General features: G+C 36.8%; 1 protein-coding gene across 1 annotated transcript in view; it reads left to right on the top strand.

The window, feature by feature from the left end:
- HEPHL1 (hephaestin like 1) overlaps positions 1-25,882 on the top strand; it is a 79,680-nt gene that overhangs the window by 12,254 nt on the left and 41,544 nt on the right. Inside the window, exons 2-6 of the mRNA XM_002754673.6 lie at positions 1,060-1,304; positions 16,548-16,760; positions 17,362-17,541; positions 20,874-21,128; positions 24,012-24,180. Coding sequence (XP_002754719.2) covers positions 1,060-1,304; positions 16,548-16,760; positions 17,362-17,541; positions 20,874-21,128; positions 24,012-24,180 — 1,062 coding nt within the window. The remainder of the gene's footprint in view (positions 1-1,059; positions 1,305-16,547; positions 16,761-17,361; positions 17,542-20,873; positions 21,129-24,011; positions 24,181-25,882) is intronic.

The raw sequence follows: 25,882 nt of genomic DNA, 5'->3' as shown, positions 1-25,882 counted from the left end.
CTATAACCTGCTCTCCCCCGTCGCGTCTGCACTGCTTCCTCCTCACTGTACATCTGTTGTCCTGCTTAGTGTCCTCATTTTTCACTTTTGTTATCCAATCCTACTTCTCCTTAATTTTTGCAATTGTCTGACCTATTCTACCCACAGCAATCTTTTCCTTTTCCAAACCACTTAGTTTTTGACACAGGATCTTGCTCTGTCATCCAGGCTAGAGTGCAGTGGTACGATCTTGACTCACTGCAGGACTTAACTTCCTGGGCTCAAGTGATCCTCCCATCTTGGCCTCCCAAAGTGTTGGAGATTGCAGGCATAAGTCACTACACCTGGATTTTTTTTTTTTAAGACGGAGTCTTGCTTTGTCACCTAGTCACTGCAGCCTCGACTTCCCAGGCTCGAGAGATTCTCCTGTCTCAGCATCTCAGATAGCTGGGATTACAGGCAGCCCACCACCATGCCCAGCTGATTGTTTTTGTAGAAACAGGGCCTCACTATGTTTCCCAGGCTGGTCTCAAACTCCTAGGCTCAAGAGATCTTCCTGCCTTGACTTCCCAAAGTGCTGGGATTATAGGTGTGGATCAGTAGCTTGGCCTCCCTGAACTATTATATCCCTAGAAATGTTGAGTTTGTATCTGTTGTATCAATCATTCACTTGACTCTTAATTATCTAAGCCCATTATTTGATTATGAAGTTTTTTGTACACCATCTAGCCACATGCTCGGAATGCAGTAAATGTACAATAAGCGTTTGTTAAATGAAAAAGCAAAGGGGAGAAATGTTGAGTGGAAGGGGGCAAATGTGTATTGTGACTTTAGAGTTTTTGGATTTGTTTTAGTTTGGTTGTGAATGCAACTTGTGCCCTTTGGCTTGCCACTTAATTGCTGAATCTCATTTCCACATTAGTAAACTGAGGCTAATCTTCCCAGCCCTACAGAGGTTACAGCTTATGGTGAATGCCAAATGACAGGTCATACATGCAACACTTTATAAACTCCTAATGATAAGCTATTAGGGCTTCTCTTTTCATTTCAATTACAAAATATTTTTCTTTTTACTTTTAGACTTGCAACCTTATTTCTCGAAAGAGGGCCCAACAGGATAGGGAGTGTTTACAAAAAGGCTGTTTACAGACACTTCACGGATGAAACCTACTCGATAGAAATCCCTAAACCTCCCTGGCTTGGATTCCTGGGCCCCATCTTGAGGGCTGAAGTGGGCGATGTGATTGTCATTCATTTGAAGAACTTTGCTTCTCGACCTTACTCTCTGCATCCACATGGCGTTTTTTACAACAAAGATTCAGAAGGTAAATATCAATCCTCTATTATTGGGGTCTTGTTTCTGTTTCATAAGTAAGGTAACTGTCAGAGTTAAAGAGATTTTAGGAGCACAATGATTACATGGATATATTTGTCTTCTCTCTGTCTCCTTCTCCATCCAACTCCCTCTATCTATTCTGCTTCTCTCTTCCCCTTCTTGCATTTTTTTTTTTTTTGAGACAGAGTCTTACTCTGTCACTCAGGCTGGAGTGCAGTGGCATAATCTCAGCTCACTGCAACCTCCGTCTCCCTGGTTCAAGTTATTCCCCTGCTTTAGCCTCCCCAGTAGCTGTGATAACAGACATGTACTACCATGCCGAGCTAATTTTTTTGTATATTTAATAGAGACAGGGTTTCACCATTTTGACCAGGCTGGTCTTGAACTCCTGACCTCAAATAATCTGCCCGCCTCGCCGTCCCAAAGTGCTGGGATTACAGGCATGAACCACCATGCCTAGCTACCTTTCTTGGGTTTTATTTTCCTTATTTTCTCCCTCTCCTCTTTCTTGCTTTTCTTTATGTTTACAAAGAACCCCTCGGTACCTGCTCCACCATGCCCCAGAAGCACATTAGCTTTCTTCCTTATCATTTAGTCATGCCTGGTTTGCCAATTGGATAAAGGGCAACACGTTCCTATCACCAGTAGCAGCCTTGGCTATGGGTATGGTTGTAGCAATAGAGGCTGAATCTTGCTTCAGGCTGCTGTTTTTGGTGCTGCCTTTGTGAAGCAGCCCTGTCTTCCTTCTTGTGTGTACTTTAGGAGTTTCATTAGGGAAGTTTCTGGATTCCTCTCTAACTGAAAAATATTAAACAACCTTCTTAGACTTTTGAGACAGAAGTATTTCTACAACATCATAAATATTTTTTTTGCATCCTGTATTGCTTTCTTGCTCATGACCAGGTGGAACGGGTCAAAAGGTGCTGCACCTGCTAGGTGACTGCTTCTGGGAAATGTGTCAGGCCTAGTGCCATTAACTGTGATGCAACTTGCGTTATCATTAAGGAGGAGTTTCTGGGCAGTAACAAATATCCCAAGGCAGCCTAACTTGTGTGGCAGCTACCCTGGCCATGTCTCTGTAAGCAGCCAGAGGAGAGAATCTGATGGCGAGCACACAACTGGGATTGCCCTTTCTTCTGGGCTCTTTTCCTCCAACTGGAGTGCAGCAAAGATTTGGTAGTTCTTAGTTGTTGAGGATGAGCACAAAAATAGTGCCAGGTGAACTTTAAGGTGTAACTATGAATGCATTTTCTTCAATATAGTCTTTTTTTTTAACTTTTCTTTTAAGTTCAGAGGTACATGTGCAGGTTTGTTACATAGGTAAACTTGTATCATGGGGGTTTGTTGTACAGGTTGTTTTATCACCCAGGAGTTCAGCCTAGTACCCATTAGTTATTTTTCATGACACATAGAAGGGAATAACTCACACTGGGGCCTAGCAGAGGGTGGAGGGTTGGAGGAGAGAAAAGATCAAAACTCTATAGCCATTACTCAATACCTCTCCCTTCATCCCTTTTGCTGGCCACTAGTAACTTCTACTTTCTATATCTATGAATTTGCCTATTCTAGGTAGCTCATATAGGTGGAATCATACAATATTTGTCCTTTCATGTCTGGCTTATTTCTCTTAGCATAATATTTTCAAGGCTCATTCATATTGTAGTATGCATCATAATGTAATACCTTTTAAGGCTGAATTATATTCAATTGCTTGTATATACGAGACTTTATCTGTTCATCTGTTGATGGATGCTTTGGTTGTTTCCACATCTTGGCTATTGTGAAGAATACTCCTGTAAACATTGGTGCACTATAGATCTTTCTGAGCATCTGTAAGAGCCATGAGCCCTTGCACCAGAAAAATATGTATGTGCATACTTTTTTCTTTTTTTTTTGTGGGGTCTCATTCTGTCACTCAGGCTGGTGGCTAATTTAAAATTTTTTTTGTAGAGACAAGGTCTTGCTCTGTTGTCCAGGCTGGTACAAACATATTGGTAGATAGAAGGAATAAGTTCTAATGTTCAGCAGTGCTGTACGGTGATTATAGTTAACAACAATGTATTGTATATTTCAAAATAGCTAGAAGCAAGGACTTGAAATGTTCCTAACACATAGAAATGATAAACAATCAAGGTGATGGATACCCTAAATATTCTGACTTGATCATTTTACCTTCTATGCATGTAACAGAATATCACATGCACCTCATACATATCTACACACATATCAGTTTTTAAGAACTGGTACAGTAAAGGGGAACTTTTTTGTTTGTTTCCTTGTGTGTCTTTCTCTACATTAGATTGTAGGTTTCCCAGGAGCAGGGACAATCTTGGATCTTGCAGGGCACTGCTTCCCAGTACCCGGCCCTGTGCTTGGCATGTGGTAAGTGCTCTCTAAACACTTTCTGTGTGCTTCTCAGATCTAGCCCAAGATCATCAATACTCAGAGAGGAAAGGTGCCTGGACCAAAATCTTACAGTTGATTAGGAGCTAAGTTGGGACAGACACAGGCTGGTCCATTACCATTCTACCTCCCATTCTAGGGCTCTCTCCACTCTTCCACATTGTGCCTTTGCCTGTGCAGACAGTTAAGCAGCACTGCCCATCCTGTGTGCACATCTCAGCAGGCCACTGGGAAGCCTTGATTTTCAACCTTCCTGTGTCTGCCAGAGGGCTTCTTGTGAAAGTTCAGAGCAATAGCCATGTCTTAACTTATGGGCATGAGCGGCCCTTAATTTGCTTTTCCTCACCATCATATATAGTTTTCAAAAGGTCTGTATTCATTCATAAACCTTTCATTGAGCACCCACCAGGTGCCAGACACTGACTCTGGGTCCTGAGAATAAAAGATGAATGAATCATAGGCTATAGTAAAAATAAAAAATCGATGATTATAAGTGTAAGAAGTTAATTTCAGTGCTCTTAATTCTGCTGCGTTGATCTATATACTTTCCCTTGGACCAATGCCACAGTGTCTTCATTACTGTGAACTTCTAGTAAGTTTTGAAATGGAGTAGCATAAATCCTTCAACTTTGCAATTCTTTTCAAGGCTTTTTGGCTATTTAGGTCCTTTTCCTCCATATATATATTTGATCAGCTTATTAATTTTTACCTTTTTCCCAATCTTGGAAAGAAAGCATTCTGTCTTCCTCCATTAAGCATAAAGCTAGCTGTAAATTTTTTTCTGGATAGCTTTTATCAGATTGAGGATGTTTCTTTTTTTTTAACTTTGAATTTTTGTGGGAACATAGTAGATGTATATATTTATGGGTCACATGAAATATTTTGATACAAGCATGCAATGCATAATAATAACATTGAAGTACATAGAATATCCATCACCTCAAGCATTTATCCTTTATGTTTCAGACAATCCAATTATACTCTTTTTGTTATTCAAATGCACACAATTAAATTATTTTTAACTATCTCACCCTGTTGTTCTAGCAAAAATAGGTCTTATTAATTCTTTCTAACTACTTTTTCTATCCATTAATCATCCCCACTTTCCCCCACCTTTCCACTACCCTTCCTAGCCTCTGATATCCATTTTTCTATTCTCTACCTGTATGAGTTCAATTGTCTTAATTTTCAGTTCCCACAAATAAGTTAGAACATGTGAAGTTTGTCTTTCTGTGCCTGATTTATTTCACTTAACATTACGACCTCCAGTTACACCCACATTGTTGCAAATGACAGGATCTCATTCTTTCTTATGGCTGAATAGTACTCCATTGTGTATATATACTACATCTTCTTTATCCATTTGTCTGCTGATAGATACAGTTTGCTTCCAAATCTTGGCTACTGTGAATAGTGCTGCAATAAACATGGGAGTACAGATAAACCTGATTTCTTTTCTTTTGGGTACATTAAAATAGGGTATGTATCCATACCAGTGGGATTGCTGGATCATATGATAGCTCTATTTTTAGCTTTCTGAGGAAATTTCAAACTGTTCTCTATAGTGGTTGTACTAATTTACATTCCCACCAACAAGGTCAAGGGTTCCCTTTATTCCATACCCTCACTACCATTTGTTATTGCCTGTCTTTTGGATAAAATCATTTTAACTGGACTGGGAGAATATCTCATTCTAGGTTTGATTTATATTTCTCTGATGACCAATAATATTGAGCACCTTTTCATATACCTGTTTGTCATTTGAATGTCTTCTTTTGAGGAATAACTATTCAGATCTTTTGCCCATTTTTTAAATCTGATAATTAGATTTTTTTCCTATAGAGTTTTTTGAGCTTATTCTGCTTATTATTCCCAGATAGGTAGTTTGCAAATATTTTCTCCCATTCTGTGGATTGTCTTTTCACTTTGTTGATTGTATCCTTTGCTCTGCAGAAACTTTTTAACTTAATGTGATCCCATTTGTCCACTTTTGCCTTGGTTGCCTGTGATTGTGGCATATTACTCAAGAAATTTTTGCCCAGACTAATGTCCTGGAGAGTTACCGCAATGTTTTCTTGTAGTAGTTTTACAGTTTAAGGTCTTACATTTAAGTTTTTGATCCATTTTCATTTGATTTAATATTTGTATACGGTGAGAGACAGGAGTCTAGTTTTATTCTTCTGTATATGGATATCCAGTTTTCCCAGTACCATTTATTGAAGAGACTATCTTTTCCCCAATGTATGTTCTTGGCACCTTTGTCAAAAGTGAGTTCACTGTAGATGTATGAATTTATTTCCAGGTTGTCTATTCTATTCCATTTGTCTATGTGTCTGTTTTTATGCCAGTACCATGCCATTTGGGTTACTATATCTCTGTAGTGTAATTTGAAGTCAGGTAGTATAATTCCTCCAGTTTTGTTCTTTTTGCTTAGGATAGTTTTGGCTATTCTTGTTTTTTTGTGGTTCCATATAAATTTTAAAAATGGTTTTTCAATTTCTGTGAAGACTATTGTCGGTATTTTGATAGGAATTGCTCTGGGCAATATGGAAATTTTAATAATATTGATTCTGCCAATCCATGAACATGGAATGTTTTTCCATTTTTTTGTCCTCTTCAGTTTCTTTCATCAATGTTTTTAGTTTTCATTGTAGAGATCCTTGACTTCCTTAGTTAATTTCTAGGTATTTAATTTTATTTGTAGCTACTGTAAGTAGGACTGCTTTCTTGATTTCTTTTTCAGATTATTCATGTTGGCATATTAAAATGCTACTGATTTTGTATATAGATTTTGTATCCTGCATCTTTATTAACTTTGTCAGTTATAACAGTTTTTGGTGGAGTCTTCAGCTTTTTCCAAGTATAAGATTATATCATCTGCAAATAAAAATTACTTGACATTTTACATTTCAGTTTGGATGCCCTATATTTCTTCCTCTTGTCTGATTGCTCTAGCTAGGACTGGAGGAAATTCCTTTCTACTCCTAGTTTGTTGAGAGTTCTTCACTAAGTAAGTACCAGATTTTATTCAACACCTTTCTCTATCTATTGAGATGGTCATGTGGCTTTTCTGGATCTATTGAGATCTATTGATATATTATTATATTAATTAATTTTTGGATGTCAAGCCAACCTGGCATCATGGGATAAACCCCATTTTGTCATGGTGTGCAATCTTTTTTATGTGTTGATGGATGCAATTTGCTAATATTTTGTTAAGCATTTTTGTGTCTAAGTCATGAGGCATATTGGTCACTAGTTTTGTTGTGATGTCTGTATCTGATTTTGTTGTCAAGGTAATACTTGCCTCATAGAATAAATTGGAAAGCCTCCACTCTATTTTCTGAAATATTTTGGAGAGGATTGGCATAGATTTTTCTTAGTATTTGATAAAATTTATATATAAAATCATTTGAACCTGAAGTTCAGGGAGGATTTTTATTTATTAATTCCATTTCTTATTACAGGAGTATTCCAAATTTTATTTTTATATTTTAGTCCGTTTTGGTAACTTGCGTCTTTCTAGAAATGTGTCTGTTTCATCTCAGTTGTCTAATATTTTGGCAGAAAGTAGCCTATAATATTTACTTATAATCCTTTTAGTTTCAGTATGGTTAGTGATGCCCCCTCTTTCATTCCTGATTTCGGCAATGAGTGTTTTCTTTCTTTCTTGGCCAGTCTAAATAAAGTTTTCTCAATTTCATTGATCTTTTCAAAGTCCCAACTTTTGGTTTCATCTATTTTGTATATATTTTTTCTGTTTTCTCTTTCACTGATTTCTATTCCAATCTTTATTTCTTCTTTCTGCTTGCTTTGGGTTTGTTTTCCTCTTCTTTGCCTACTTTCTTAAGATGAAAGCTAAGATTATTGATTTGAGATTTTTTTTAACTTCTAAGATAGATGCTTTAAACTCTAAATTTCCTTTTTAAGCATGGCTTTACCTGTATCTCATAAATTTTAATATTTTTGTCTTCATTTTAATTCAGTTCAAAACATTTTACAATTTCCTTTGAGATTTCTTCTTCAACCTATGGATTAGTTAGAAATGTATCATTTTATTTCTTTTTTTTTTTTTTTTTTTTGAGGCGGAGTTTCGCTCTTGTTACCCAGGCTGGAGTGCAATGGCGCGATCTTGGCTCACCGCAACCTCCGCCTCCTGGGTTCAGGCAATTCTCCTGCCTCAGCCTCCTGAGTAGCTGGGATTACAGGCACGCGCCACCATGCCCAGCTAATTTTTTGTATTTTTAGTAGAGACGGGGTTTCACCATGTTGACCAGGATGGTCTCAATCTCTTGACCTCGTGATCCACCCGCCTAGGCCTCCCAGAGTGCTGGGATTACAGGCTTGAGCCACCGCGCCTGGCCGTATCATTTTATTTCTAAATATTTAGGGATTTCAAAGATTTCTTTCTATAGATACTTAATTTAATTCCATTGTGATTGAAAAATATCCTTTTCAATGTACTGAAACTTATTTTATGCCTAGTATTATGCTCTCTTCTGAAGAATCATCCACATACTCTGTAAAAAAGGTATATTCTACAGTCATTGGGGGCAATGTTCCAGAGACATCATTTAGGATAATTGGTTCATAGTGTTGTTCAAGTCTCATATCCTTGCTGATTTTCTGTTTAGGTGTTCTAACAGTTTTGAGAGTTGGGTATTGAAATATTCAACAATTGTTGTCTATTTGTCCTTTTTTTTTTTTTTTTTTTAGAAGGTCTGAGTGTCATTTATTAACAGCAGTTCACACAGATCTGTTTTCAAAGCACACAGAGCCCTGGAGAAGGGCAGTCTCTGAACATTACTTTATGACTTTTTTTAAAAATAAAGAAAATAAAGGAAAAATATATTTATAGAGCCTTTTCTATTAAGTCATATATTTCCCAGTTCTGGTGCCTTTCATTTCTTCCTGTGAATTCAAGTTAGTGACTCTTTGGGGTCGTTTTCTTTTATTATGAAAGACTTCCTTTAGTATTCCTTGTAAGGCAGTTCTGCTGGCAACAAACTCACTCAGTCTTTATTTATCTAGAATGTCTTGCCTTTAGTTTTGAGGAATAGATTTCCTTGATATAGTATTTTTGGCTAACATTTCTTCCCTGGCACTTTGGGTATATAATCTCATTGTCTTCTTGTTTTCAATGTTCAGATGAGAAGTCAATCATTAATCATGTTGATACTCCCTTGCATGTGATGGCTCATTTTTGTCTATATGGTTTCAATGTTATATTTTTGTCTTCCTTTCCTCCTTCCACAGCTTAACAATGATGTGTCTATTTGCGGACCCTTTTGTACTTATCAAATTTTGGCTCATTAGGCTTCTTTGATGCATAGGTTAATGTTTTTTATAAAATTTGGGAAATTTTTGGTCATTATTTCTTCAAATCTTTCTCCATCCTTTTTTTTTTTTTTTTTTTTGTTCTCCCCTCACTGCAGACAGCTGTTATACACATGTTAGTAAATACATTGTCCCACTGGTCTCTGAGGTTCTATCCATTTTCTTCTGTTTTTTTTCCCCTTCTTTTTCAGATAGGATAATTTCTATTGATCTATCTTCACGTTCACTGATATTTTCTTTTATATTCTTAAATCTATGGTTGAGCTGTCTAGTAAGTATTTTATTTAATTTATTGTACTTTTCCCTTTTTTAAATATTGTACTTTAAGTTCTGGGGTACATGTGCAGATTGTGCAGGATTGTTGCATAGGTACACACATGCCATGCTGGTAAGCTGTCTCCATCCCCCTGTCACCTACATCAGGCATTTCTTCCAATGTTATCCCTCCCCAACCTCCCCATCCCCCACTGTTCCTCTCCTAGCCCCTTACTCCCCAAGAGACCCCAGTGTGTGATGTTCCTTTCCCTGTATGGATGTGTCCTCATTGTTCAACACCTGCCTGTGAGTGAGAGCATGCGGTGTTTGGTTTTCTGTTCTTGTGTCAGTTTGCTGAGAATGATGGTTTCCAGATTCATCCATGTCCCTACAAAGAACATGAACTCATCCTTTTTTACGGCTACATAGTATTCCATGGTGTATATGTGCCATATTTTCTTTGTCCAGTCTATCATCAATAGGCATTTGGGTTGGTTCCAGGTCATTGCTATTGTAAACAGTGCCACAATAAACATACGTGTACATGTGCCTTTATAATGGAACTATTTATATTCCTTTGGGTATATACCCAGTAATGGGATTGCTGGGTCAAGTGATATTTCTATTTCTAGATCCTTGTGGAATTGCCACACTGTCTTCTACAATGATTGTATTAATTTACCCTCCCACCAACAGTGTAAAAGTGTTACTATTTCTCCACATCCTGCCCGGCATCTGTTGTCTCCAGATTTTTTAATGATTGCCATTCTAACTGGCTTGAGATGGTATCTCAATGTGGTTTTGATTTGCATTTCTCTAATGACCAGTGATGATGATCATTTTTTTCATATGTTTGTTGGCCTCATAAATGTCTTCTTTTGAAAAGTGTATGTTTATATCTTTTGCCCACTTTTGAATGGGTTTGTTTGTTTGTTTCTTGTAAATCTGCTTTAGTTCTTTGGAGATTCTGGATATTAGCCTTTTGTCAGATGGGTAGATTGCAACAATTTTTTCCCATTCTGTTGGTTGCTGGTTCACTCTGATATAATCTCTTTTGCTTTACAGAAGTTCTTAAGTTTAATTAGATCCCATTTGTCTGTTTTGGCTTTTGTTGCCATTGCTTTTGGTGTTTTAGTCCTAAAGTCCTTGCCTATGCCTATGTCCTGAATGGTATTGTCTAGGTTCTTTCCTAGGGTTTTTATGGTGTTAGGTATTATGTTTAAATCTTTAATCCATCTGGAGTTAATTTTAGTGTAAGGTGTAAGGAAGGGGTCCAGTTTCAGCTTTCTGCACATAGGTAGCCAGTTCTCCCAACACCATTTATTAAATAGGGAATCCTTTCCCCATTGCTTGTTTTTGTCAGGTTTTTCAAAGATCAGATGGTTGTAGATGTGTGGCATTACTTCTGAGGCGTCTGTTCTGTTCCATTGGTCTATATCTCTGTTTTCGTACCAGTACCATGCTGTTTTGATTACTTAGCCTTATAGTATAATTTGAAGTCAGGTAGCGTGATGCCTCCAGCTTTGTTCTTTTTGCTTAAGATTGTCTTGGCTATGCAGGCTCTCTTCTGGTTCCTTATGAATTTTAAAGTGTTTTTTTCCAGTTCTGTGAAGAAGGTCAATGGTAGCTTGATGGGGATAGTGTTGAATCTATAAATTACTTTGGGCGGTATGACCATTTTCACAATATTGATTCTTCCTAACCATGAGCATGGAATGCTTTTCCATCTGTTTGTGTCCTCTTTTATTTCCTTGAGAAGTGGTTTGTAGTTCTCCTTGAAGACATCCTTTACATTCTTTGTTCATTGTATTCCTAGGTATTTTATTCTCTTTGTAGCAATTGTGAATGGGCAGTCACTCTGTTAGTCTATTATTGGTATATAGGAATACTTGTGATTTCTGCACATTGATTTTGTATCCTGAGACTTTGCTGAAGTTGCTTATCAGTTTAAGGAGATTTTGGGTTGAGATGATAGGGTCTTCTGAATATACAATCATGTCATCTGCAAATAGAGACAATTTGACTTCCTCTTTTCCTAGTTGGATACCCTTTATTTTTTTTTTCTTCCCTGATTGCTCTGGCTAGAACTTTCAATACTATATTACATAGGAGTGTGAGAGAGGGCATCCTTGTCTAATGCCAGTTTTCAAAGGGAATGCTTCCAGTTTTTGCCCATTCAGTATGATATTGGCTGTGAGTTTGTCATAAATAGCTTTTATTATTTTGAGATATGTTCTGTCAATGCCTAGTTTATTGAGAGTTTTTAGCATAAAGGGCTGTTGAATTTTGTTGAAGGCCTTCTCTGCATCTATTAAGATAATCATGTGATTTTTGTCTTTGATTCTGTTTATGTGATGAATTACATTTACAGATTTGTGTATGTTGAACCTTATTGTACTTTTCAATGCCAATATTCCAATTTTATTCTTTTTAATATTTCTATTTGCTTCTTAAGATTCTCTATTTTTTGAATTTTTTTCCTACCTTTCTTTAACCCTTTACACATAATTCATTAGAATTGTTTGAATGTATTTACTATAGCTGCTTTGAAGTCTTTCTCTGCTAAATTGAACCTCTGAGGACACATAGAGAGATAGTTTCCACTGGCAGCCTTTTTTTCTCTATGAATCACACTTTCCTGTTTCTTTGTGTTTCTCATATTTTTGGTGTTCTTGAAAACTGGATTTTTAAATATATATTGTAGCAACTCTGGATTCTCATTCCTTCATGACCTCGAGGTTATTTGTTGTTGTTTGCTTGCTTGCTTCTTTGTCTAGTAACCTGTGGGCTACGTCTGTGGATTATCTTTCCTATGGTGTGTGGTCACTGAGATTTCTGCTTTTTTTAAAAAAATTCATTTTTATTTTTAAGCCTGGCTTCTGAGAGGTCATTCCTATGTCTGCTTAGCTCAGTGGTCAGCAAGTGATTGGACAGAAATTGTGCCTAAACATCTTGAGCCAGTAAGTCTTCTATTCTCTGCTAGTGGATCTGTGAGTGGTTAGGGAAACAATGCTGTAGAATCCTACTCCTCTTAGCTGATGTTCAGCAGTCTCAAGAGTAAACTTTGCTAAATGTTTTTATTCAATTTCTAGGGTACCAAAATGATTTGTAATTTTTTAAAAATCAGTTTTGTCTAACTGTATAGTTCCTTTTTCGGGAAGAGAATTTGCTGACTTCTTTGCTCTTCTTTAATAAAGTTTTATCTTTGCTATAGCTGTAAGCTTAAAAGTCTGGAAGTCTCTGCTTATTTCAACTTAGTGTTTGCTGTGAGCCACACACAATGCTGGGTTTCAAAGATGAGTAAATATACAGTTGTGGTTTCAAGACACCATCAGGCGAGGGGTAGAGAATGGAACTTAGAAGTGGGTTGAGCAGGTGGGGCTAACATTAACTGAGCAGCTACTTTATGGTAATGGCTGTGCCAGAGCTCTTGTATACATTCCTTTGTTTAATGATAGAATGAACTAGTACTTTTTTGATCTACATCTGAAATATGCTTAAATATTAGGACTATTTAAAAATAAATTTTATTGGTTTTTAAATTTTATTTGTTTTATTTTTATAGCAATGGAGTCTCACCATGTTGCCTAGACCAGGCTCAAACTCCTGGCCTGAAGGAATCCTCGCACCTTGGCCTCTTAAAGTGTTCAGACTACAAGTGTGAGCCACTGCACCTGGCCTGGTTTTTATTTTAATATAAAAAAGTATAAAGAAGGTGAAAATTGCACGCAATCTGATTCTCTACGTACTCACTCACTAAAAGTAGTTCAAAATAGAAAATTTAAGAGAAAGTACTATACGAACATGGTTAGAACTTCTTAAGAGTACGGAGATATAAGAAGAAAGTAAACACCCTTCTCACTTGTCTTTCACTCCAAAGGCAACCATCTTAAACAATTTCTATAAGTTTTTCTCAGACTTTTTTTCTGTATATATATTACCATGTATGTATGTGGATATCCTTACTCATTTATATAAAAACGGATTATGCTATGATGCTGTTTTTCATTTTTTACTTTGTCTCAGAAATTTTCTCATATTAGTACATATGGCACGACTTCCATTTAACAGTTGTGCAGTATCCCATCATATGAACATATCTATTCAGTATTGATAATTATTTAGGTTGCTTCCAGTTCATGAAATTTGAAAAATGTTTTCAAGTATGTTTCTACATATGTTATTACAAATAAAAGTGCTGGTTGTAGTCATATACTTTCTTTGAATAGGAATTGGCAAGCTGTCTTCTGAAAATTTGCATATTTGACTCTTCTACCATTTGTTTATGAATGAGCTTAATTCTCCCGTAACCCCATCAATCCTAAAAATTCTCAAATATAATGGGTAAAAAAATGTGTACATTTTTAAAAGCTCATACAGCCTAGAGCATATATAAGCAAATAAATAGTGTTTTATACTTTTGTATGGTTAATGTTACCATTGCTCAAAATCCTTAATAAACTCTTTTGAAAATGACTTGCAGAACAACTTAATGAGCTACCTATCTTCAAGTCACTTCTTACTTTATATTTATAATTTATTTTGGATCCCCAGTGATATTCTTCAACTTGGGTGGTGGCACAAAGGCTCCGTTTGGGGATTCTCTTTCCTTATTTCAATAATAGCCTTCAATAACTTCTAATAAAAAAACAATAACAAGGCCCATTATGTAAATTGTGAACATAAGAACTTCTAGAACAATTGTTATTTGTATTGATTTGTATCATATAATCAATTCAAAATAAGTGATCTCAATCAAAGCTTCAAGACAAGTCCACTGCTTACCTACTCTTCCTCAACTCCTGACCCTCTGTATATAAATCTCTCCATATAGAAAAGAAGCTTCCAAGCCATGCATTTTATTCATAGGGCTTTGGACAAAGGCAGTGTAAGGTAATGCCACTGTGATATTTTATTCAATATATATATACTGAGGCACTGGGGTAGATCTTGCAGATATAATCATAAGCAAAAAGAAGCCTGATATTTGCTTTAATGCAACTTACAGTCTAACATGAGAGAGAGAGAGAGAGAGAGAGAAAGAGAGAGAGAGACATTAGTATATGTGTTCATATATATGTATATACACATACATACTATAAATGTGTACATATATATAGTGTGTTTATATATACATATACATATGTATACACACATATAATTTAAAACTTAAATAAATGCTATAAATAAATAAAATAGTTTACTGAATGGCTATAATATACCAGGCACTGTGTTAAGTGCTTTATAGATACTACATCCTACAAGTCTCAACCACTCTTAAGAGGTAGGCATTTATGATTATCACCACCTAACAGATAAAAAGCTAAGAGTCATAGAAGAGAAGGAAATTGCCCCAAGCTGCGTACCTAACAAGTGATGGAGATAAGAGTCTCTTTCCAGGCAGTCTAATTTCAGTGGCTGTGAACTTAACCACTGGCTCTACTGCCCTTTTTTCAGTGTGAATGTATTTTAGAAAACTGACCCAGTACAGGGAGTTCAGGATTGCCTGAGCCAGACCATGCTGGACCTTGTGATCTATGTTAAACACATTTGACCTTTGTCCCAATACCAATGGGAAGCCATGAAATTATTTTAAACAGGGAACAATAGAATTCTATTTAAGATTTGGAAAGATCACTCTTGTGGTAGCTTGGAAAATGGATTGGAAAGGCAAGAGATTCAGGGAAGCCAACTAAGAGGTTGTAATGTAAAGTCCAGGTGAGAGATCATGGTAGTTCAGACTATGATTGTGATGATGGAGATCAACGTAGATGGATGAATTTGAGAAGAAGCAGAGATAGGAACCTGTGGCACTTTGGAAATGGAAAAAGAGGAAGAAGAAGAAGAATGCTTCCTTTGTTTCTGGCTTGTGGCTGAATATTGCTTGTGCCTTTCTTTTCACTGGGAGTAGTGTCAGTGGCTGAGGACCAAGCTTGGGAGAGGAGAGCTAATGCTCCCTGGGAAAGGTTGCATTTGCAATCTTCTTGAGATTTACAAGTAGAGATGTCAAGCAGACAGTTGAATATCAATGTAAAGTAGCGAGGTGAGGTCCTCGCTGAAGATAAACATGGCAGTCACTAGTGTGTGGCTGATTGATGGCACTGTAGGGATAGGCGCTATCAGCTAGGGAGAAAGCACAAGGCATGAAAGAAGAAGCCAGCATAATACTTTGAGGATTTCTGACAAAAAAAAAAATGGCAGATACAAGAAAGTGAATTGGAAAAGTGGACGGAAAAAGAGTGGTCAAAGAGGATGGTGTGATGTCACATGAGTCAGGGAGGGAGAGAGCTGACAATAGTATCAAATGCTGCTTAGATAATACAAGTAATTTTTAAAAATGTCATTTGGATTTAATGGATGGGGGAAGCCCCCTGGATTTTTTCCTATGTCCTGTTCCTGTATCATGTTAGATAGTACCACGTTAGAAAGCAGCAAGCTGCATTAATTTAACTTTGAGTAAATATTGTTTTGTCAAAATACTATTCAGTATTATATTCTCACCTCGTATTGAGAGAAAATGTAAGAAATTGTTTTATAAAAATGTTTTTGCATCTTTTGGAAATGATTCTTGAAAACATAATTCATTATATTACTGAGTAGTTTATATATAATAATTTTCTTAAAAATACTCTCTTATAATCTAGTACTAGCAAAAAGTTCCTTTCTCGTAAGGAACTAATAAGTTTCCATTTACTGGACAAAGAAACCATATAAGCTAATTATATTGACCTAACATATATTAATCCTATATTTAATAATATAACCTAAATATAATCAGGAAATTCAAAGCTACAGTTAATATGAAAGAGCTGTAATTAATTATGTAGCATATGGGCTTAATTTGTAAAATGACTTAATTTGTAGAAGTGTTCATTATTTCTTCTTATGCTCCTCCTTCCCTTCTTGAGTTGATGTCAACTAAGAGGAATTGAAATCTTCCTGGTCAGTACAGTAGGTTCATCAGAAAGAGTCCTTAATATGAACATTTATTAAGTTCCTGGTTCCACTCAAAGCACTCTGTATACATTGCCTCATTTAGTTCTTATATCCCTGTAGGATAGATACCAACATTCCAGTTTTACTGATAGAGAACAGAGACATTGAGAATTTAAGTAACTTGCCTCAAGTCCCATGGCAAATAAATTTTAATTCGGTTTTGATTCCAAAGCTCTGGTTTTCTCTACTACAGATGTGATCTCTGTGTTTTAACTATGTTTTATCTCTCGTTTTTTGAAAGGAGCCCTATACCCAGATGGAACATCTGGAGGGAACAAAAATGATGACATGGTTCCTCCTGGGAAAAACTACACCTATGTCTGGCCAGTGAGAGAAGAATATGCACCTACTCCAGCCGATGCCAACTGCCTGACCTGGGTGTACCATTCGCACATCGATGCCCCTAAGGACATCTGCTCTGGGCTGATTGGCCCCCTGCTGGTTTGCAAGGAAGGTAAGAAGGCTTGTTTCCAGGTAAGTAGGGAGTTGAAATGTGAATAAGATTCAGGTCTTATTTTGCCTGTCTTCTTTGCTCCACACAGAATGTGCCTCTTCTTCCAAATTTCTTTAAGAAATTCTAACATGGAAGATCAGTCTGACACCATAGCAGAGGGTAATAATTCAGATTTTGTGTAAGAATCATCACAGCATTTTAAGACTTTGTTCTTGTTAAAAAATGATATTTCATAGAACCACGTATAGAAAAGTGAGAAATTTAGTCAAATGACCAGGGATGCCTTTGGCTTCATTATTTCACTCAAATAATCATTTGCTATTTTATTCCTTATTAATGGACTTACCATGTCTGTACTTTGTCAATAAAGTGAACTCCTTTTAGAGATAGCCAGGCTTCCAGGTCTGTCATTATGAAGATTTTCTGTTAAATGACTTTTTTCTTCTATGGCTCTGTCATTTCCATTAAAGCCTTTTGCTGATTTTATATTGTGGGTTATCCTTGCAGATATAGTTTTCACTGAACTTCAGACTTATTGGAAGGAAGCAAAGCCCATCTTGATTTAGTTCTTTTTTTCTACCCTTTTGAATGTGCCTGATAGGTATCCTGAATAGATATTTAGGGACACGGAATGATGTGGATCGAGAGTTTGTTATAATGTTTACTCTTGTGGATGAGAATCAAAGCTGGTACCTTGATGAAAATATCAAACATTTTTGCACGAACCCTAATTCAGTTGACAAGAAAGATGCTGTTTTCCAGAGGAGTAACAAAATGCATGGTGAGTACTTCCATGTTCCCAAACATACAACAGGCCTTTTATACTATAAGATACTACAAGGGATGCAACATACACAGAAATATTGATCTGAGTTTGGCAAGATTTATAACTCAGTGATGTCCATGGTTAGAAAGTGATGGCCAGGCATGGTGGCTTATGCTTATAATCCCAGCACTTTGGGAGGCTGAGGTGGGCAGATCACGAGGTCAGGAGTTCAAGGCCAGCCTGACCAACATGGTGAAACCCTGTTGCTACTAAAAATACAAAAATTAGCTGGGTGTTGTGGCATGTACCTGTAGTCCCAGCTACTCGGGAGGCTGAGACAGGAGAATCACTTGAATCTGGGAGGTGGAGGTTGCCATGAGCCAAGACTGTGCCACTGCACTCCAGCCTGGGCGGCAGAGTATAATTCATCTCAAAAAAGAAAGAAAAAAAGAAAAGAAAGTGATACAAGACATGACACATGTTTCAACCTGAAACAATCTGAGGGGGACAAGGCAATGGATACATGCTAAATTGGACATGCAGTGTGAACAAAGCCACAGAGCTTTGGGAAAATTGAGGGATCAAGGTTATATGGTAACTGGAAAAAAATTGGTTCCTGAGGTGAGCTCAGAGCATGGGTGGGCTTAGATTGACTGGAAGGAGAAAGGAGAATGAAATTATCATTCTATATTAATTCTGTGTTTTGCAACCTTTTGCTTCATTCAGTAACAAACCATTTTCTGAGCAGCTGATAAATTTTAAGAACTAAGTTCTGCCTGGGTTTAAATAAGCACTTGTGAATTCATTACGTTTCCCAGGCATTCTTTACATCAACAAAATTTATTGAGCGTGCACTATACCTCAGACTCTGTATTTGTTCAAAATAGTGAACGTCTATAGTTACTTCATTAGTCGAGACAGGGCACTTATTCATGCCTGTTTTGCAAAGCAGTAGCTTAATGTAGCATTTTAGGATGTGAGTGTTAAGTGGTCTCTTTCCACTCTTTTCTTAAAGAGTTCTAGTGAACATAAACAAAATAGTCAACCTACATAGCCCACCTTATACATTGACATATCTTCTCCTTCTACTGCTTGTCGGTCTCTCAGAATTGTTCTAACTAAGGTATCTTCAGTGTAGTTGTAAAATTATAAGAGAAATTGAACGAACTGAAGATCATCTGACCTTTCCATTTTATAGAAGAGAAACTGAGGCCAACAGACTATCAATAACTTGCCTAAGATCAAAGTGATAATTAGTGCCAGAGAGTTTCCTTAGAAAAGTTCCATAGCAAATAAATATAAATTTGGCCATGTTTTATTCCAAAGCACATCAACTCATGATTATCAGTATACTGACTATTTCCATTGTATTTCATGCCTTCTCTTTTCCTTCTAGTGGTATTCGGCAACCTCGTTTTAGAGATTCTTGGAAAACATTTTAGGAGGAAAGGAAGTAAGGGAGGGAAAGAAAGGGGAAGGCAGGGAGGCAGAGAAAACAGTGAAGGATGGAGTCAGTGAAGATGTAAATTCAGATCATTGCTGTGACCAGTTGTAATTCATATCCTTTACAAAATGGGAGTGATGCTCTCAAATATTGCAGAAAACTAGCATTTGTGATTATTTAAGACTCATCCACCCAAATAATTTCTCTTACTCTGTATTTATTCTTTTGAAGTGAAAATGTCCAACATAATGAAATGAATTACATAAGCAAACAGATTACATGTAGCATAAAAAGAGCCTGTCCAGACACAATGGCTCATGCCTGTAATCCCAGCACTGTAAAAAGCAGATGTGGGAGGATTGCTTGAGGCCAGGAGTTCAAAACCAGCCTGGGCAACATACGGAGACCCTTTCTCTACAAAAAAATTCAAACAAATAACAATAACAAAAAATCAGCTGGGCATAGTGGCACAGGCTTGTGGTCCCAGCTACTTGGGATGCTGAGGTCAGAGGATTGCATTAGCCTGGGAGTTTGAGGCAGCAGTGAACTAAATGCCACTGCACCCCAGCCTGGGTGACAGAGCAAGACCCTGTCTCAAAAAAAAAAAAAAAACAAAAAACCCTAGCCTATATGCTGAAGTAGATGCGTGCTTGCAAACTGTCCTTCAAGACTAGAAAAGAACTGGGTATAGTGGCTCACGCCTATAATCCCAGTACTTTGGGAGGTCAAGGTGGGCGGATCACTTGAGGTCAGGAATTCAAGACCAGCCTGGCCAACATGGCAAAATCTTTCTCTACTAAAAATACAAAAATTAGCTGGGCATGGTGGTGGCCACCTGTAATCTCAGCTACTGGGGAGGCTAACACACGAGAATCTCTTGAACTCAGGAGACAGACATTGCAGTGAGCTGAGATTGGGCCACTGAACTTCAGCCTGGGTGTGACAGAGTGAGACTCTGTCTCAAAAGAAAAAAGAGAGAGAGAGAGACTGGAAAATGAGACCTAATCAAGTATAGAAAAAAATTAATTAAAAAAATCTAGCCTATGGAAGATAATATGTACAAAATTTATTGATCAATTTGTTTAAATTTATTAAAGTAATTTAGAATCAACTGTGCTGCCTAAGTCATTAGGCATTTCAGCAATAATTGCTTTTTAACTCAGTTTGCACTTAAGAAGGGATGTTGTGACTTTATAGAGCCCCGAATCAAGTTCTTTTCTCAATATGGTCAAGTCCCAGCTGCCATTTAGATGGTTTTACAAGTATTTGGTCCTGGACTTATGACATAAACTTAATTAGATTCTGCCCTAGCAACATATAGTAAAAACTGTTTTTCTCTTGGCTTTTTAAAGTAAGAAAACAAACAAATCATGTCTCATAAATCCTTGTTAATCAGTTCCTTTTCTTTCCATCTTATCACATGCTTCTTAATTAAGTAGATACTATGTGCCAGTTTTTCTGCTAGGTCCTGATAAGTGTTGAGATTAATAAGACAGGGTTCCTAGTTGCAAGGAGCACAGAATCTGATGGAGATGGCAGATGTGCCAGGGAAGGATTAGGACAGAAGGTGCCTGAGCCTCCTGTAAGTATGAGCAGCAGCACTCTGTTTTCTCCTGACCTCATTACCGTGTTCCCACAGCAGCTCCGAGGCTGTTTTCAGTGTATGCTGATCTTCACTTTTATTGAGTGTTTTCTCTGGAAAAAAGGCCACTAAAAAACTTTCATTTCTTTTTTGGACAATATTTATTTCTAAAAGCTAGGTTTTTCTGCACCAAAACCCTACAACCAATGGTTTGCAGTGGTTTTCCAGCCGCGCTCAAGTACGTATTACTAGCGTTTTTGGTCCTGGTCGCCTCTGCACGGGAGTCTCTTACTAGTCTCACTAGTGTGTTTCTGTTTCCAGCCCTCAATGGATACCTCTTTGGAAACTTCCCTGAGCCTGATATGTGTGTTGGTGAATCTGTGTCCTGGCACCTATTTGGAATGGGAAATGAGATAGACATCCATTCCATCTATTTCTATGGTAACACCTTCATCAGTAGAGGGCATCGGACTGATACCATCAACCTGTTCCCAGCCACCTTCCTTACAACGGAAATGACAGTCGAGAATCCTGGGAAGTGGATGATAACCTGCCAGGTCAGCGACCACCTACAAGGTAATAAGGACAAAAAGAAGAGTGGATATGTTTAGAATGGTGCAATCAAACCACACAGTCACCAGTGCTCATCCAGTGCCTACTGTTAGATAGAGTCTTGTATGTACTATATTTAATTAGGTAATAAATATACAGAATATACAGGAAAATACAATGCTCGTCTCTTTAATAGCCTATCAACAGACGTGTATTGACCACTTCTATATGAAAAAGGTAGGAAAGTATAGGTGATGGGGGGATGGAGCCAACAAAACACATTGTCATGTATGTACCTATGCAACAATCCTGCATGTTTTGCACATGTACCCCAGAACCTAAAGTACAATAAAATATATATTAAAAAATAAAATAAAATCTTCAAATTGTTGCCACAAAAGCATAATGTACTTCAAATTAGCAATAAATATATAATTTCCAAAACACAGTTGCCTACTTTAAAAAAAAGTAGGAAAGTGATTAAAAATTGATGAGACCTTCAAGGAACCTATAATCTAGTAGTTAGACATAGTTAGACATTCACAAAATGAATAAAATTCAAAGCAGAATGAGATAAATGCTCTTTGGGTGTTATAGTTGCTACTCTGGAACAATCAGAAGGGCTTCCTGAAGAGCTGGCTCCTAATCTGAGCCTAGAAATATGGGTAGGAACTGAATAGATGAAAAAGAAAAGAAAGACTTTCCAGGTAGAGGAAGCAACATGAACTGGGGAAAACACATGTTCTCTTTGAGTAAGTAGAATAATAAAGTTTTAGCATTTGAAAGGACTTTCTGGATAATAAGGACCAATCCCCCCTTCAATTCTTTAATTTCCTTTGAACATCTCTTGTGAGTAATTAGAGCAGCTCATCTCATCACTGGACTGATCTGTTGGAATGTTCTTCCTCAAATTGAGAGGAAATCCATTGACCTTCATGGCCTATGATAGGTGCATGATAAACAGTTGTGGCTTACATGCCTATTGAATGACTTGGTTCTGGTTCCTTGGGACACCATACACTATGTCCTTTCTTATCTGGACTATAATATTCCTGGCAGAGGAGTGATGATAGAAGAGCCTGGAGAGGTACACCAGGCCCCTTAGCAAAGCTAAGGAGGTGGGGCTGTGTCTGGGAAGGTAATTTTGATCCTTAGCTCTTTAGGCACACTAGTGATATCATCAGTGCAGTTATTTAGGAAGATAAATATATGCATGCAAGAAGGATTTGATGGAGAAATTCTGGCCACTGGATACTAATTTAGAAGGCTCTGATGGCGTTAGAGTTCTGACATATAAAGGGTTCTGTCCTAAGATGGTGAAACCAAGACAGAAAAAAATATGTTAATAGGATAGAAACAGAAGAAATAATGTCTGGTTAAATTTGGATACTAACTTCACACAGTAACTAGTAAGTGCAAAGATCCAGCTACTCCGGACTGCTTTGATAACACATTCTCATCCCTGTCCACCTTCCACAGCTAATCGTAGGGTTAGCCAACTGCAGTATCTCAATTACGTTCAACTGAAGAATTCATCAGTTAATACTTACTAGATACTCTTCTGGAAAAACAAAGATAAACAAGACAAGGTTTCTGTATTCAAAGAATCTCATGCTGTTAAGTCGTGGAAGGAACTAGATTTAAAATCAAGGTATTAGCAGCCATTTGAGAATAGTAAGATTGCTAAATTAGCCCAGTGGTTGTGGACATAAGCTGATATTTATACATTCACTGGAATACAACATTGCTGAATTGTCCATGCCTTCAGAAAAAGAGTTATTGTAAAAAAATTAGAAAATAGTTATAATTGGATTTTTTTTTAACAAATAGGGATGGGGTCTTACTATGTTGGCCAGGATGGTCTCAAACTCCTGGGCCCAAGTGATCCTCCTACCTTAGTCTTTCAAAGTGCTGGGATTATAGGCATGAGCCACTGAATCTGGCTTGTATAAATTGATTTTAAGATCAGTATTCCCATAATAGAAATATTTTATATTCATACTTTGGTAAATATCTTCCCTCACTATTTTCTATTTCTTAATATGTAAATATATATGTATTTTATAAAATGAAATCAGTCTATTAATGCTGCACTGTAACTAACTTTTCTCATTTACAAATATATCAGAAGCACATTTTCATGTTGGTGAATATAGAGCATACTTTATCATTGTTAATATTTTCAGTGTCCATTATAAGGAGATTACAACTTACCTAATCAACATTATATTGCTTAATGCTTATGTTTTCCACCAATTTTTTTTGCTATTTATAAAAAGTTCTGATCACTATTATTTATACATGTTTGCACTTTTGTCTGAACGTTTTCTTAGAAAAACTCCTAGATTTAGAATTCCTGTGTCAAAGAGTTTGATTTTTTAAAAAGTTATGGACATACATTGCTACATTCTGCTTTGGAAATTATTATTCTTCTACCCAAAGTATATGAATGTGGCTCTTTCCCCATTCATCTACCAACATTGAGAATTATTTATTCGTCTTTCTAATCTTTACTAATCTGATCTATGAACAATAGTGTCATTTGAATACTATTACGGTTTGAGTACTATTTAAGTCCTATTAAGGTTGAACTTTTTTTTTCATTTGTTTATTGGCCAATATTATTTCTTTTGTGAATAAACTATTTATGTTCCTTGCTCATTTTCTATTGAAGATTTGCTTGTTTTCATCTTCATTTGTAAAAGTGATTTACAAGTTAATCTTTTGTCATCTGTGTCACAAATATCCCTCCTGTTGCCATTTATCCTTTTATAAAAAAGTTCTTTATGGTTGAATTTTCTGTTCAAAAGTCTAAATGTTCATGAAGTCAAATCTATCAGTCTCTTCCTATATGATTCCTTTTGTGAGCATTTATGCCTCAGTTTGTGATTTTCCTCTGTTCTGCAGCTGGTATGCTGGGGCAATACAATGTTGGTAACTGCAAAAGTGACACTTTCTACCCCAAGATGAACGGTCAACAGAGACGCTACTTTATAGCAGCTGAAAAAACTCTTTGGGATTATGCTCCTCAAGGCTATAACAAATTCAGTGGTCTTCCTCTAAATGTCTCTGGCAGGTGAGCACTCTTTGTTGGTATTTCTAAGCTTCTCATCAGAGAAGCATGAGTTAGGTTTTCTCTGTGATCTCATTTGTATTCCAACCACTGCTCTGATGAACTCATACTGCATAGATGGCATAATGTTGCTGCTTAGGTGTTCTTAATACTGCGAAAGCACTGGTGAGAACTGGTAGAATATTTCCTGTTTTGTGACTTGCTGGCTAAATCAAAACACTAGATCATTCATTCATTCATTCATCAAACATTTCTTGAGTAGGTACTATGTGCAAACTATATGCAAAGTGCCGTTAGAAATACTAAGCTGACAGAGAGTAAGGTCTTAACATATATGGAGCAGACAGTCTTGAAGAGGAAATGACAGGAGATGGAGATGACCTGGCCCAGAAAGGTTATCATTTTTGGTTCAAGGACATCCTGATTTAAGTTATGTACCCTTTATGTCCTACAAATATTCTTTTCCTTTCTATTCAGTAAAATGCCATTTTTCCTTCAAAGCATTACTCTAACGTCACCTCTGAAGTAAAAGCTTTGACTCCTGATTTATATGAATTGTGTTCTCTCTGCACTCCCAAAGAATATCCTACTTTAAAAATTGAATCTAGCAATTTATTAGATGGATCTGGATTCCTGTGACTTGTTATGTAACCATATGCAAAGATGTCTATGAAAACATTAAAAAATGTACAGTGTGATATCAAGAACCCTTTTTATATTTAAGGGAGTGTTTTTAAAATTCTCTTTGTGATCAATGAAAAAACACCATTTGATTCTTTAAGTGTACATTTTATTCATTCATTTATTCATTCACACAATCACTCATTCTTCCACCAAACTGATACACTTGAACCCTGCCTAAAGAATTTGTGTGAACCATATGTGAAAAACTCTGATATCAGCATTCCTTATTGACAACTATTTCCCCATGAACAAAATAATGAGAATTAGTATTCAAAATTGTCTTAGGGGCCTTCTAGAATTCTGAAGTGCTTTCTGAAATATGAAAGATTAAGCTATATTCAATCAATATTTAATGTAATATTTGAAAGCACAATGTGCTAGTTGACATAAGGGATGCAAGGATATCTAAAGCAATAAAAAGCAGAGGAAGAAGCTGTGTTCACAAGAGTAGAGAAGTAACTGCAAGTTACAAATAAGAGAGAGGTGAGTTGTCCTGGGAGTGAGTTATCTGGGTGTTCAGAGAGAGCTAAGCTAGCCAGGGAACAAGTCGCAGAGGAAGTGAGAATTAAGCAAGATCTCAGGAGTGTTAGAATTTATCTAAGCGAATAGTGAAGAGGGGAATTTTAGATGCAGGGGTTGATGCAAAGCATGTATGGCATGGGGAGAATGAACAGAGGAGACTGCAGTAACAATTTGCATAGAAGAATGGGCATTTGCATAGAGAAATAGGGAGAGAATTGGGGCAAATGTGATATCAATTGCAGAGGTTCTTTCATCTTTTGAACAGTATTTGATTGGCAATTGGGAGCAATTGAAGATTCTGGATCAGGTATGTAACAATAAAAATTACCGTTTTGGAGATTAGTGTTGTATTAAGTAAAAAAGTATGCACGGTCTTGGCAATTAAAAGTACTTTTTAATCACAGCGTTGACCATTATGGCCATTATGGTTTACTTCTGTACCAGTCTAATAGTTGTGTGTATAGTGAGAAGAAAAGCGAATGAGCTGGTATCAGATAGA

Source organism: Callithrix jacchus, chromosome 10 (assembly GCF_049354715.1).
Source record: "Callithrix jacchus isolate 240 chromosome 10, calJac240_pri, whole genome shotgun sequence".
Lineage (NCBI taxonomy): Eukaryota > Metazoa > Chordata > Mammalia > Primates > Cebidae > Callithrix > Callithrix jacchus.
The sequence above is the reverse complement of the archived record's forward strand: the minus strand, read 5'-3'. Positions and strand labels throughout refer to the sequence as shown.